The 14,371-nt window shown below is 50.2% G+C and overlaps 6 protein-coding genes across 6 annotated transcripts; 4 read left to right on the top strand and 2 right to left on the bottom strand.

The window, feature by feature from the left end:
* The first annotated feature begins 394 nt into the window (after window positions 1-394).
* BGZ61DRAFT_460623 (uncharacterized protein) lies at window positions 395-1,579 on the top strand. Its single transcript, XM_046247047.1, has 2 exons — window positions 395-795; window positions 847-1,579. Exons 1-2 carry the CDS (start codon window positions 499-501, stop codon window positions 1,360-1,362), a joined length of 813 nt encoding a protein of 270 aa, XP_046098311.1. The 5' UTR covers window positions 395-498; the 3' UTR covers window positions 1,363-1,579.
* Window positions 1,580-1,662: 83 nt separating this feature from the next.
* Window positions 1,663-2,320, bottom strand: BGZ61DRAFT_557551 (uncharacterized protein; the record flags this gene model as incomplete). The annotated part of the gene is made up of 2 exons (XM_046255689.1): window positions 1,663-1,833; window positions 1,907-2,320. 2 exons carry the CDS (start codon window positions 2,318-2,320, stop codon window positions 1,663-1,665), a joined length of 585 nt encoding a protein of 194 aa, XP_046098310.1.
* Window positions 2,321-3,864: 1,544 nt separating this feature from the next.
* BGZ61DRAFT_364151 (chaperonin 10-like protein) lies at window positions 3,865-5,045 on the top strand (the record flags this gene model as incomplete). Its single annotated transcript, XM_046241495.1, has 3 exons — window positions 3,865-3,929; window positions 3,983-4,273; window positions 4,328-5,045. The coding sequence occupies 3 exons, from the start codon at window positions 3,865-3,867 to the stop codon at window positions 5,043-5,045; spliced, it is 1,074 nt and encodes a 357-aa protein (XP_046098309.1).
* Window positions 5,046-5,596: 551 nt separating this feature from the next.
* On the bottom strand, window positions 5,597-6,196 carry BGZ61DRAFT_364395 (uncharacterized protein; the record flags this gene model as incomplete). The annotated part of the gene is made up of 2 exons (XM_046241517.1): window positions 5,597-6,025; window positions 6,128-6,196. Coding segments are annotated over 2 exons (498 nt in total), but the record flags the coding sequence as incomplete, so codon positions are not given.
* Window positions 6,197-11,885: 5,689 nt separating this feature from the next.
* On the top strand, window positions 11,886-12,642 carry BGZ61DRAFT_498078 (uncharacterized protein; the record flags this gene model as incomplete). The annotated part of the gene is made up of 2 exons (XM_046251236.1): window positions 11,886-11,907; window positions 11,993-12,642. 2 exons carry the CDS (start codon window positions 11,886-11,888, stop codon window positions 12,640-12,642), a joined length of 672 nt encoding a protein of 223 aa, XP_046098307.1.
* A 291-nt stretch (window positions 12,643-12,933) lies between these two features.
* BGZ61DRAFT_460620 (uncharacterized protein) lies at window positions 12,934-13,963 on the top strand. The gene is made up of 3 exons (XM_046247046.1): window positions 12,934-13,258; window positions 13,315-13,599; window positions 13,652-13,963. The coding sequence occupies exons 1-3, from the start codon at window positions 13,039-13,041 to the stop codon at window positions 13,804-13,806; spliced, it is 660 nt and encodes a 219-aa protein (XP_046098306.1). The 5' UTR covers window positions 12,934-13,038; the 3' UTR covers window positions 13,807-13,963.
* Window positions 13,964-14,371: the final 408 nt, after the last annotated feature.

Here is a 14,371-nt window from a genome sequence, read left to right as displayed (position 1 = left end):
TCCCTTGCCGCGTCTTGGGCGCGTCTGACATCTTTCTCTGGTGGTACTGGCGTGCTGCCGGAGCTTCTGGGCTTACAGGTCACTTAATGGGGCCGGAAGTTAGATGTGGGGCAGGGTCTTCGGTAGAGACGAGCCATGATACGTGTGATCATGCAGATCGCCGAAAGAAGCAGCAGACATGGATACTGCGGAGCTCAAAACAGTATACGATGTGTTTGGCTCGCCCTTATCCCCTTCTTAGCGCATGATTAGTCCCTCTTACCCTCGAAAGCCATGCAATACAGATGGGCCTACGGTGAATTCGACCATCCGACGACTTGCCTACCACTTCTCCGCCGGCGCTTCGAATAAATACAGGCGGATCGCGCACATCCTCTGGCCTAAACGCCGGCAATTTCACCCTTTTCCTTTCGGTACCCCTGAGCATCGTTTCTCTTCCATCCGCACGAACGTCCATTGATCCTCAGCTTCCTTTTCAGAGCTACTCTCACCATCAAGATGAACTCATCTCTTGAGCTTCGTATCTTTGCCTTCGCAACGATCATCCCATTGGTGTTCCAAACAATCTCAGCGAAAATTCTATATAATCGCAACTTCAAGTCTGTGTCCGAATCCAAGGCGATCCACCCGGAGGGCGTGCAGAGGATTAAGGGCGCCATTCGAGGGCAGATTTGGGTCGGCGCTATCGCAACAATGGTAGGAATCATCATTCTGGTGGTCTCTTGGTGTTACCAAATCGAAGAATTGCAGAAGGTTTTCTGGGGCATTATCATCCTTTCTTCGTCTCTATTTCAGGTAGGCTAGGTACCACCTCTCTGGGATGCAGAGCAAGAGCTAACTGCTTAGGTATTTTGCTTGCCGGAAGAAGCCCTCTCAGCCTCCGAAGCCCTGCATGACAGAGGCTCCTATAGCGAGTTTTGGGATCGAAATAAGCCAGTCTTGCAGCTGGCTACAATCCCTCTCATAACCTTTGTGATCAGCATGCCCATTGCCGTTACGTTACGAATCGCACTGCCGGATTATTGGCCGGCTGCGTGGGTGATGTGGATGGCTCTCGGCTGCCTTTTGAGCGTGGCTCGATCTTTTCGTTACCTGAGCATCTTCGACGAGTCGGGCGATCGCTGGAGGGCCTATACGCTTGTCACAGCTGGCTGTATTATTCTTGGCACCTCGAGTTTGGCCCGAGATCAGGCGTCTACTAGAGTCGTCCTCCTAGGAGCGAACCATCTTGTTTTGGTAATCAATAGAATGTGGACGATGTACGGCATGGATAGAATACTGAGAGGTAGGCAGGAGTGCAAGAGTGTACGGTCTGTGTCAACGGTTTTTTCGGATGGAGGCTGCAACAAGGGTGAGGTTTGAGCGTCCTCCGATTGCTCCGGCCGAGTCCAACCACACAGCGTTATCGACGAATGAAGGATGAAGCAGACCTGCAGTACGGAATAATCAAAACTGTCAACAATCATGTTAGGCGTAGCCAAGTTAGTTCGTGTTGCCTTCCTCAAGTCATGGACAGAAGCTCAGATCAAATCCCAGGGGCATCTCATTGGACGGAACCGTTGATGACCATCTTCATCCCTAGCGCGGTTTCATCCTAAGTCACATCATTCTTAAAGAATAAAAAACAAAATAAAAGAGTTTATTATCTTCCTAATAGTGCACTCACTGCTGGTCCCCGGTCGAACATCGACATTCATGCGCCACATTAGTACTAGTCACAACCCAGCCCCATCCTTCTAGTTTTATCTCATTCGTTGGACCTTGCTGAATCTTGATTTCAAGCTTGGAGCAGGATCCAGCTGTCGGTGCATCGGTCGTAGGCGCGCCGAGTGCCTGCTGGACGTTTGACACATAATTAGCTTCATGACTTCCCCCTTGTGCGCTAGCAGACGAGTCTTCAGCTTACCATAATGCTCACAACGATAGTGACTGGCGAGTTCGTAGCCTGGTGTTTCTTGTCATCCGGGTCGCCGCCTTCCGGCCTTGCCGCCAAGACGAGGGGTGTACAGGGAATGACGCCGGTGGGCGTAGTGAGTTCGGAATCTAGCGTCTTCGGTGTTGTCTCCAAGGACAACCTTGGCTGAGTGGCGTAAGAGGCTGAGCCTGATCTTGCAAAGCCCCTGGAAATCGTAGCTTGATCTGGACCAACAGGTCTCTGTCCAGATGCTCGGTCTCGCCGTATTCGATTCTTGTGGCCTCTTCTCGCCGACTGCAAACTATTGTGAGCTCGGAGTTTACCCTGACTCGAGACAGATAGACCGCTTTGCTCTTCAAGTTCATCCTCGTTTAAAAAGGATTGTGTTAGGTCCGGGCCTAACATTGTAACTTCGTGCGTTCAGCAGCTTCGGCGAGGCCTCAGGATCAATGTCGCGTAATGTGATGGAGGTGAGTCGAGGCAAAGAGGGATGGACGCATCAACAGCGTGGAAGGTCTAGGAGGCTCGACCCTTTTTAATGCCGACACAGGCACCGCCTCTCCACACCAGCACCCCTGAATTCGTGCGAGAGGATTGAGAGCGTGAATTTTTGGCTTTGGGACCCTCCGTAACTATCACAGAGCAGCTGACCATTATGCCGCCTCCTCCGGTCATTAGTCTCCCACGCACTCGAGGCGGAGGTACTCGAAGGCCCTCGTTGCGCGCAGGCCATGGTGGGGAGATGCCGACTAAGCTGATGTCACCAAGCCTCGGATTACGTTCCGGAGAGCCGGCGGGATATTTCGGCAAGTGGCCTGGGTTGTATGCACTGCCTTCCCCTTAAACGGCGATTGTGGTTACGGGTAGAAGCAGCACGCAGCTACTCCCAAGAGGCTAGGCTGGAGATGTACTCTTTCCGACTCTCTACGATGCAAGAGGGCAGTGGGTTGGAAGCGGTGTTCAAAACACACTCCGGGTGCAGAAAACTTGCTACTGAGCGCCCTGTCCAGGGAGAGTGAGCGACGAAGACGGATGAGGGAGGAGAATTTCAGGGGCAAAGGTCGAGACAAAGGATTCAGGTGCTCCTGAGGAGACAGGGCAGTAGGACTCCAGGTAGGATGCCTTACGTCAGTACAGGGTCCACTCTGGCTGTGAACAAGCTTTCTACTTCATAGCCAATCACAGTGGCATTGCAGTTGGATGTTGGCCTAGCAAAGTGGACAGTGATTGGGTCCGCAGAGCTACAAGACCTGAGCGCGGAGGGAGCTCTGTCCTAGCTTGTGTACATCTCAAGAGATTTATGAAGGCGTCAATTGTAGATGGTTAGTGAGCAGCGAGTATAGAGTTGCGAAGATTCACGACCGACAGTGAAAAGAAACATGTTCCCGTCACATGAACGCTGGCAGAAGATCACAAACTCAATGGGTTTTCCACCAGCTGCATATTTCCGGTTGATATACCCTACGTTCTGAACTGCTACATCACGATGCAGAGGAGTTGTCAACCTGAATTGGTGATTGAAGAAAAGCCTGGCAAAATGCCAAGGCTTGCATGCGCAGGAATCGTTTCTGCTACCAAATAATCAATTTAGCAGCGCAATAAAGTGCAAGTATACTCGCTCCTGACCGATCTGAGGATGTCAGTTAGACGTGCTCTTTTTACGGACGTGTTTGGTTCCGAGTCTCACAGGTGATATTTGGGCCTGTCCGCTTTGGGCCATAGGTTTAAATTGTAACAAGCGTCATCACCGGCCGATAAGAGCTCCTTAGCATCCAGCGGCATCAATGAGCCGTTTGCAATTTTTACCAGCATCGTCCAACCGAAGATTATATTTCTCTTTAAAGGGTGCTCAAAGGAGCAATACGTACACATACACCGTTTTAGAAGGGACCTATCACCAGCTCTCAGCTCTTACGGAACGCCTCGTGACCGCTTTTCCTTCCACCAACATGGATGCTCACGCTCGGGGCAATGGCTCCCTGAAGTCTGTCAAGGCTACAATGAGGGCTCAGCAGTATGCGCGGATGCCTGCCTTCGTTGCGTATTGGTCACTAACACTCCCTCCAGGTATGACCCGGCTGACCAAAAACTACATCTCAACGAGGTGGAGATCCCGAAGCCCAACGAGAGCGAGATATTGGTTAAGGTCGTCGGTGCATCACTCTGCCACTCCGACTGCCTCACCTTCGATCCGGACTTCACCATGAACAAAGGGGTGGAAGTTCCTACTACCATAGGGCATGAAGCAACCGGCATCATCACGGAGGTCGGAAAGAAGGTGAAACAGTTTGAGGAAGGGGACGCCGTTGGTTTTCTTTCTTCTAGCGGATGTTTTGAATGTGATGCCTGCAACACGTGGTAAGTGTACGAGGCCTTGGCTATAGGAGGAGTTTACCTAATGGTCGAGGGTAGGTCAAGCGTTGGATGTCCACAAGGCTTAAAAGCACAAGGGTTTACTTGCGATGGATACTTCCAGGAGTACGTTGTCGTCGATGCCCGCAGTGCCGTAAAACTCCCATCAAGTCTGGACGTCGCCTCTTCGGCACCCCTTTGTTGTGCAGGTGTCACTGCGTACAACGCAATCAAGGAATGTCAGCTTACCCCCGGAAAATGGCTAGCTGTAATTGGCGCTGGAGGTGTCGGGCAAATGGGCATCCAGTACGCCAAAGCCATGGGGCTTAATGTCATCGCTGTTGACATCAGCGGAGACCAGTTGGATGCCGCGAAAATGGCGGGAGCAGACTATACGTTCAATCCAGAACTATGTCCGACGTATGCAGGCGACATCAAAAGCATTACAGAACATGGCGTGGATGCTGCTGTCAACTTTGCGCCATCCAAGAAAGCCTACGACGATATGCCCGCCATGATTCGATGGAGTGGCATCCTGATGGTAGTTGGGGTTGTCAATGACCCTCTGACGATCGAACCGCTGGACACCATCTTCAAACCACAAACCATAAAGACAGCGTACAACGAGACTGTCAAAACCCTGCAAGAATGTGTCGACTTCAGCGCCGAGCATAACATCAAGCCCTTCGTGGAGTTTATCAAGCTAGAAGAGCTTCCGCAGGCGGTGAATATGATGGAAGCCGGCAAGCTTCGAAAGCGCATCTGCGTTAAATTTTAGCTCAGCGCTCCTTCCACTGAGCGAGACCTGATGTTAAGATGATGTTCTCAACCTGGGTCCGGAATGGCTACGTTGGGAAAGAGATAGCAGAATTCTGCCAGAGACCTAAAATCATAGGTTGCGATGAGACGGCACATCCAACAGCTAGTTCATCATAGGAAAAGTCTTATACTCTCGTGGTTGTCAAATACATACCCCATCTTGGCCAAGTCTCACCACTTTTCTACGTAAATTAATCGAAGTCTCGAAGCCCTACTGCCATTTTGCTCGCCAAGAACTGCATACTCACCATCACGATGCCATTTTGGCTAGACGTCTTTGGACTCACTAGACCCAGATCCCCACTTGTTGATCACCCCCTTGAACCAGTTTCTGAATCAGCCGGAAGCCATCCGCCGTACCACTCGTTCTAGTCGTACTCTGATCTCTTAGACTCACTCAATGATGCATTGACTACTTTCATGATGGTAACCAGAAGAGAAACGGTTGGAGCTCACGTTCCAAAGAGCCCAGACTAGCCTCTCAGGATGTTCAAATGTGTTTAATAACATCTACACATACACCCAATCTTCCAGCACTCTCCAACATGTGTTTATCAGCTCAAGAACCTCCGCAGGATCAAGTTTCTCATCGCCGATTAGACTTGATCGAGAGATTGCTTTATGCATTTGCACCGTGTCAATGTTCTCCATTGAGCAGGCCCCCTCAACTTCGATGATGGCACCGCATATCATCTGATTCTCTACTATCGAATACTGCGGATCATAGCGGTGCTGAAAAGGATCCTGTTCGCCGCCTAACTCCTCGAGCAGGCCGCGCGCCAGGGCGATTATATGGTGAGCCTGATCGTAGTCAAATGACTCGGGCTTCAAGTCTTTTTCGACTTGCAGGAAAGGCGCCAGTAAGGAGGCCTCATCGCAGGCCAACAGTTCAGACGCCTTACTGCTGTCGTAACCTTCCAGTAAGCTTAGACCGAGCATCTGCAGGCATAAACAAAACCTCAGTCTGGTGCTTTGATCGGCTTTCTGGAATAGGTCGATCATCAGCTTTGTATTCCTAATCGATTTGAAGTAGCACCGTACCTGAAGGCTGCGTCCCAGCATCATCCACTCGAACAGTGTTTCGTTCGTACGAGCTTGGTCGGAAGGTATGACCTCTGTACCGGGGCAGTGTCTTCCATGCTGTAGCTCGTTGCCAAGATCCCAAACGCCCGGCGGCGATGGCCTAGACCGTTTCTTGACTCCTTGGCTTGAACAGTGATGAATAAGCGTATTTGGAACAACGCCTCTTGTAGTGGTATGGGCACAAATTCGCGCTCATGGTGCTGATATGTGGTTAGAAATGAAGAAACTTAGACGCTATTTATGTTGAGTTTCGTCTCTAGTGGTTTTGCTCCCTGGACCGAGTTTCTCAGATCTGTTGACCTTGGTTAGCTTCATTGGTCATATAGCCAGGCCAACAGGTTCATACTGGTCCATTGTAGTGTTGCTGGAGGGAAGGGAACATTGTGTGAGAGATCGAAGCCACTGAGACGGATCCAGCAGCCACCCCGGTTCATAAAAACGGGAGGTACATGCTCCCTGTCTCCCAGCAGGGTGATCATGCGGCACTATCGGATGCCGCCACACGGATGGCCCTTGGCCGTACTGAAAAGTGGCAAGGGTCAAAAGCTCCTCTTTCACGCGAAACCACTGGTAGCGCACTGGTGAAAGTACTTGTTATTACTATAAGCTTTTACTCCTCGCTAACCAAACTCATATCAACATACAATGACCATTCTATCTCTGGACTCGTGGGCTGGACGTCCGTCTTTTGATCATTCCCTCCGCCGTTCCCAAGCCGTGGAAGTGATAGGTCAATCCCTGGATTCACGTCCGTCATTTGATCATCTCCTCCGCCGTTCCCAAGCCGTGGGAGCGATAGCATTTGCTCATTCCTATCCAAGGTCTTGAGGCGAGGATCAAACGCTAACCTATTGTAATGCTCCTTTAGCACCCTGTAATTCAGCTCGAATTCAAGTGCAAGGGACTTGACTTGGTCAAAGAAGTCAAGGGTGCGTCGTGCGTAGCGCGACCAAGTGGGAGACTCGATGCGGTGGTCTCGATAGCAAAGAGCCGCCAATGAAATAAGGAAACTGCCCTCCCTAACAAAAATTAGGTTTGCACTATGACTAGACGGAGTCAATACTTACTGACCAATGCTACGGGTTCTGTCTGGTATGGCCGAACCATGAGCAAGATCTAACCACCGCATCATAGCATGAATAGCAAATTGGGGCTCGCCGAAATACCTAAAGGTAAAGAAGGCAGAGGTTTCAGACTGGCCAAGAACGTGACTCCGGACTCTATGTGCTATGTTGTTGCTCTGTTGAGCTGAAGCCGAGAATCGGATTTGTAGCAGCGTTCGCTCTTCGTTCGATGGGCATTGGCAAAGTTGTGTTAGATGCTCAAGATAGCATCGCGCTGTTACCGCAAACGTCGTCCCAAAATTGTCCCGAAGAAACTCGTTCGTTGGCAAAACAATCTTAGGTAGCAGCGGTGAAATGAGGTTGACGCTCTGAGGATCAGGATGTTCACTAGATCGTCGTTAGCTATTGAATTGTTTTCGCAAATCCATAACCTACCAAATAATGTAAAAGAAGCTCAGAGCCACGAGAGAGAGATCCCTATCCCATTGTTTCTCCCATTTATCTAATGATTGGCATACTGATGTATAATGTGGAATGGATCTGAACCCGTGATACTTGAACAAAAGACAAATCAGGGCCAGGGCCCGGATGTTCATGATGGAGCTCAGCGGCTGAAGCTTAACGTCAACTAGTGCGGCAGTAAACCAGTGTGATTTAATGTGCCGCTGATAGTCTGTTCGATTGGATGCTGCGACATCTATAATCAACTCTCCCAAAGCAAGGATAAGGCGAACTACCGAGTAATCTTCCGACGGCATATAGACGCCGCTTGCGTATGTTTCGAGCAGTTGGTCAACATGGCTGAGTGAGATGATGGGGAAGATAGAGAGAATCCATGTCTTGAATGAATCGACGTGCTGGGGAGTAAATTGCCTGGCCATTGTAACCTCGGAGCTTGGACAGAGAAGAAACGTACTCAACCCCGAACTGGGGTGGCATTGGAATATGTATGTGACCTCCCGACACAACGCGACGTCACCCAAAGTGTTGGTCGCCTGGCTCAAGATTACGTTACGCAAGGGAGCCCCTGTAAGGTCGTACGCTGAAGGGACCCCTGACGGTGGCACGGAGATAGTGCGCCACAGCTGATCAGCTTGGCGCTGGGTTGTTTCCATCTTGAACCGGGATTTCATTGTCTAGCTGGCACCATGGGCTAGTGCTTTAAATGCGGCGCCAAGAATTATACCCCGCCATTTGCTCATCTGTCTTCTCCAACTTCGGGTAAACCCACGGCCAAGTATCCGTATCCGTGGGCTGGACCGCCGTCTCATCACCGCCCCCAGTTCCAGGCCACGAGAAAAATGTTCCTGGTGTGGAATGGACACCCGTCACCAACGGGTAAGTCTGTAAGTCAGTAAGTCCCTCTGGGTTCTTGGGCATTCCTCCGGAGTTCGTCAAGGCATTCAGTCCCCCTGGATTCTCTGGTACGAGCAACCCATAGCAATGCTCTAGCGTCCTGACTTGTTTCTTGGATTCATATGACTTGATTTGGACAAAGAAGGCAAACGTCATTTGAGCAAACCATTCCCAATCGATCGTCTGGATCGTCTTAGTCTTGATCTTTTTCCCGGTGCCTCCGGCAATTTTTGGCTCTTCACGGCTAAGGCAAAAATTATCCTTAGTGTCGAGAACACAGACATTCATTTTCGTTTCCAGGCATTCATTGACTTGGATGTCTATTGTCGTTGAAATTGGACGGCTTGCCTTGCTCTATATCTACTCACCCATGTTGTCGCTTTTGGACCTAAAGCCGCGAAACTCCCCAATGGCGAATGCAGAATTTTCATGGCGCGTGGTGCCTCCAACCTTCTAAACCTTTCCAATTCATCTACTGTTCTTTCGACTGATCGACTTCCTGGAGTGACCTGCTTGCTCGCGGAGAGATCTTCATCGAAGCTTGTACCAAATCCTCGCACCGATACATCCCTCGCTGGCAGTCAACGAACGCAACTCTTCTAAGCAATGGACGACCATATCGAATCACATGATAGTAATGACCAGAATCCAGAGGTCAGACTACGGTTCAAATACGTTATAATATCTTCACGTTCACCCACTCTTGTCTGCAGATCTTGGAATCCGAAACAATACTTCACCGATACCTCTCTCGAAAACTTTATGCATGCGGTCCGACTCAGTCATGTTGGCGCATCAGGGCTCCTGCTGAAACTTCAGGCGCCACGATTGTTGTTGGAAGAGACGGTCTTTGACAATGAGGACTTTGCCGAGGTCAAGATGGCGTTCAACCGGGCCATTAGAGAGCTGAAAAAGCGGCTTGCCCCGACCAAGGTTGCGAGGGTTATGATGCTAATAGAGCCCATATACTCGTCCGCTCAGCAGAGGTCCTTGTGGGTATTCGACAGACAGCAGCCGTGCGAAGCACCGAGCTTGACCACAGGACCGCGGAGGCGTAACAGTGTTTAGGCGGTTCAGCCAACCCCCCTAGAGGACCTTTGAGCTTCTTCAGACCCCTTCCCTCTCCAACAAGAATATATCCGGTTTACATCTCCCCTCATCAATGCCGGGGCTTTACGACTTGCCTCTTCACCCCGCAAGAATGGGATATGTAAAGGAGAGAAGGAAATCCACGAGCTTCGTTCTCTCCAAACAGTAATCCGCTTCGTGACGAAGGCGACCCGCTTCTGTCGTTGTGTCATTGGGTGACGAGCAATAGCGGAAAGCTGTTCAGTCGAGACGAACATGCGGTCAATCTGAGCAGAATGAGGAAGCCAAGTGTCCAACGTGGGTACCCACCCGAGCCGCGCCTGCGTATTATCAAACCCTCAGCCCCTTTTCATATTTATTAAAGGTCGCTGCCTTCATCATCCTCAATCAAGATACTTTATTCTCCTCTCATCACCTCGACATCCACCAACTGTATCGCATACTTTTCTTTGTATTTCATGGCGAATCTGGTCTGAAAAAACTCACGGCATGCAACGTCGGTTCGGCCTCAGAAGAGGGCTTTACTCCAGTCGCCTATTCCCAAAGCATTCCTCGCAGCACACCATGGCCGGGCCCCAGGCTTCCACCCAGTGTCTATTTTCATCACTTCAGTCTGGGGAGCGATCATCACCAGCCCAAGTGCATCGATGGGACGTATTGCGGAATTTTCCAGTCCGGCCCAGACTACTGCCAACCGGAGACTGTCGACCCAACTCTCACCCTTCTTTCTACAACATCCAGAGTGTTCGAGGGGACAGAGGGCGTCTCTTCCTCTCGCCTGGACGAGGGGCGGCACTTGGCAGCTGGTACAGCAGATCTGTTGGCGGAATGGTGGGAGTTGGGCCTTCAGGAGTACACCTATGAAGGCTGCCCTCTAGAAGACAGTTCAGGGTCTGTGGTCCATTTTCCTTCGCAGGACGACCTAGAAACTACCATGGCGCCCCCCTACCAAACATCTGCGATCTATTACATACACCCAGAACAACAGTGCCAATCTGGTGGTCCTTGTTTAACCAGGGAAACTGAGCACAATGGGGGTAGCGCTGATGTTATAAGCCAGCAATGGGGGTTACCGGGCCAATTGCCGATTTCACGAATGACGGATTAGAGGGAGATGCACCAGCTATCATGATCCATCAGACCCTTTTCTTCTTTTCTATGGTGAAGACCTGGCAGAATCATTCGAGCGGGGACAGTCCAACGACAGAGTGCCGCCGGTTGGTTCAACTGACATCGAAGTCCCCCGTGCTTCCGATGGCGGGAGATGGCTTACGTCACAGCAAAACAGACGGTGGATAGGACAATAGTTTCTGGAGCTTGTGAGAACTCGGAAGATCGTCTGCAAAGACAGTGCAGCTTCATCAAAGAAGGGAATGCCTACCATGCGACATCGAAACTCGATCAGAACGGTTCGGGGACATCCTTTAGGAATCGCAATAGAATTCAAACCAATAAAAAGAAGCGGAATCGTTTCAATAAAGGTGATGCCTGCTTTAATATTTGGGAGTTGGTTTTCGGAAAGGCCGGAGAAGATAGCAACTAAGGCGAATAGATTGTAGTGGTCTTAGTGATTAGATAATACTTTATACTAGGATATATTACCGGTAAACATAGAAGCTCACATTGGTCAGTAGGCAGCATTCTGTTTCTAAAGATCATTGTAGTCTACATTTAGGGAGGAGAAGAACACTGCAGTGAGGTGAGTTGGCAAGTCGCGGACCGGACGGAGAGGCGGGCGAATAGGATACTATCCTTTCTTAGGACCACACGCCATGACGGTCGATTTAGGTACTTATTGATGAAAGGTCTGCAAGTTTGCACTATCAGTTTCATATGTGTAAGGACGAAATTCTCCCCAAACGGGTATCGTCAATTATGGCAGCTCGTATTGCCCGAATTTATCTTGACGAAGCAGAGAGGGAAAGCGGACGAAAGCGGCGGCGTTCCTATTGGCTGTTGAATAGTATATGAATGGACTTTCGCATCCCCTGGAATCTTACACTTGCAAGTGTCACTTCTGAGTTGCGATTGTACGAACTTCTCCCCGACCGCAGCCGCATCAACCTGACTTTGCAAGACACCGCTTACGGATAAAAGCGCCGTACACTCATTACAGGGAGCCAAGAGACAAATTCCCTAGAGGGGCACTGGACGCGCCGAGCTCGCTAAGCTACAGGAGTCATCCATACCGGGGTTCAACATACATCATGGATGGGGGCGATAGGGTAAGTAGCATTGCTACTGGCTGCCTGCGATACATCTCATATCTTAGCTTGGTCCCCGCTTTTGAATGATTTCTAATGCGATTCTCCAGTTTCCTACACTGCTCGACGAATTTCGACATGGTACCTTCCGGACCCTGACGACAACTATTGTCGCTTAACGGGCGGAAAGAGCTTTGAGGACTTTGAGAAGCTCCCCGAGGACGAACGCCGTAATGTATTCCGCGAGTATTTGGTTGAGAAGACGCCTATTGTCATACAGCAGCCAATTGCCTGGACCAGCCAAGAGAGTATTGACTCGTTCTTGCTCTTGAAGAATGAGGTTAGAGATAATGAGTCTGGAAAGCGCTTGCTCCAAGAGGCTCGGCAAGTGTTCTACGAAGAAAATTCCTTCATAGTCTTCTGGAGCGACTTGGATCGTTTTTTAGACGATCTACTTGGACGGTGGACCGACGCCGTTCCAGTCAAGTCGCTGGTGCGGAGAATCACAGTCAGGGTCGAAAGGCACGAGTGTGGATGTGGAAACCTGGCGGAATATCTGCAACACGCCCGCTACTTTGCCAAGTCTCCTAATTTGGAAAGCATCTCATTCGAGTGGTGGGATTCTTGGAGACATTGGAAAGCGAACGACGTTGAGGAGGAATCGGTTGGCGATGACACAGATAACGACGACGCTTCTGGAGACGAGTCGGACGGAACCCTGAAGGAGTCGTCCTCAATTGGCAGTGTCTGGGAGTTTTGATAAGGGCGAGGCCTAGGACGGCCGTCAATGTTAGATTTTCAGCCAAAAGCTGGGCCATTGGTATGTACCACGCTTCAGCGAAACCAATTTGCCGGTAACGGGCATGAGCAACCTGGGCCCACTTTGCCAGTGTCTATCAATACGTTCACGCCCCTATCCAGCATCGCGAAATGGCCAAATTCGTCCGTGCAGTATCGAAATGAGGCCCCGGAAGTCGGTTTAGCCGAGTAACGAGAGCCCCGCAAATTGTCTATATAATCTTTGCTAGGTTTTTCACACTTACTCTGGAAGCATCCGGGTCATTAACTTTTGTTCATCGTCTTCCATTCGCTGGTTCCACGGTCCGCAACACTTGCGTTGACTCAATTAGTGGACTCTTATAACAACGTACTACAAATGGCGAAAGTTTCAGAAGAGTACGATTTTAGGGTCGTTCAATGCAACGAGCCCCTGCCATCAAAGCGCAAGCGAAAGACACGACGGGGCTCCAGTAGCGTGGGCGCCGAAGTGACTAAGCGACAACCATTTCCCTTCTCCAGTTCAAAAGTCTTTCACCGTTATCGCGTAGTGCCCGGCGCGCAGTGGTCCCGGTTGCAGAGCTACAGATGTTTCCTCTGTTAGAGAAGTGCCCGACTTCCACACCTCGTACAATTAGCTAATTGGTAAGCGCAGTTCGGGGCACTCAATTCAGGATCGGAGATTTCGTCAGGGTGGCAAACCGGTTGACCAGCCAGGACAACCCAACGGATCACGCTGTCAGGGATTTGAAGAGGCCCGAGAGAGACTGGATTGCCTATATACTGGAGATCAGGGCTGCTGACCAGTATCATGTCTTTGCCCGAGTATATTGGATGTATTGGCCCGAAGACATACCAAAACGTCTCATGCAAGACTTGACGCGCATTCGTGGGCCAGAAATATTCCACAGATCACATGAAGTCATTGCCTCTAATCATAGTAAGTCCTGAATTCTGCGGTGCCCCTCGGTCCTGTAACTCAATCATAGCAGTGGACATCATCGACGTGATGAGTGTCAATGGGCTCGAAACAGTGAAACCGATGAGAAGTTCACGACGCGACGCGCGAAGCAGTCAACTGTTTTGGAAAGAATCTTTTGATTGCTTCCAGAAGACGATATCGGGGGACATGGGATCAAAGCAGTGATTTCATTCGACGGTAGGGCAACTGCATTACGCTGGATTCGCATGGCTTAGTGTCAAGACTTGACGATTGAGCATAAATATTATAATATTTAGTAAAGACAGTGAACGGGGCGGTTCGCCTTAAATTAGAACGAAAATATTCCCGGGTTTGCCAACGATAACCGAGTCTGGTAGAGTGACATTATATCGGCCGCGTAACCGGATCAAGCTTGCCGTATGGGGATGCCGAGGGATGCTTCGTTGTGGTCCATCGTTCGGATGATTGTGCCGGATAAGAATGATTCAAGCGAGGCGAAAATGAACAGAAAACAGGAACCTAAGATTCTTACTGTGACGATGGACGTCATGTTATCCTTTTACGAGACTTAGTCGACGAGACTGTTCTTCGAAACCACAACATCGTCATGTCAACTGGCGCCGAATATCACCTCCGCGTCGGTGCTCTTTACCCATGAACCAGATTTTCATAACACATTTGGTTTCGGTGTGCCTTGCATTACAGTGTCATTCGCCGCTCGTCAACTTTCATGACGTGTCGTTGCAAGTAGACATAGAGATCCACGTGT

Source organism: Ilyonectria robusta (genome assembly GCF_021365365.1).
Source record: "Ilyonectria robusta strain PMI_751 chromosome Unknown BGZ61scaffold_25, whole genome shotgun sequence".
In the NCBI taxonomy this organism is placed as follows: Eukaryota; Fungi; Ascomycota; class Sordariomycetes; order Hypocreales; family Nectriaceae; genus Ilyonectria; species Ilyonectria robusta.
The sequence above is the reverse complement of the archived record's forward strand: the minus strand, read 5'-3'. Positions and strand labels throughout refer to the sequence as shown.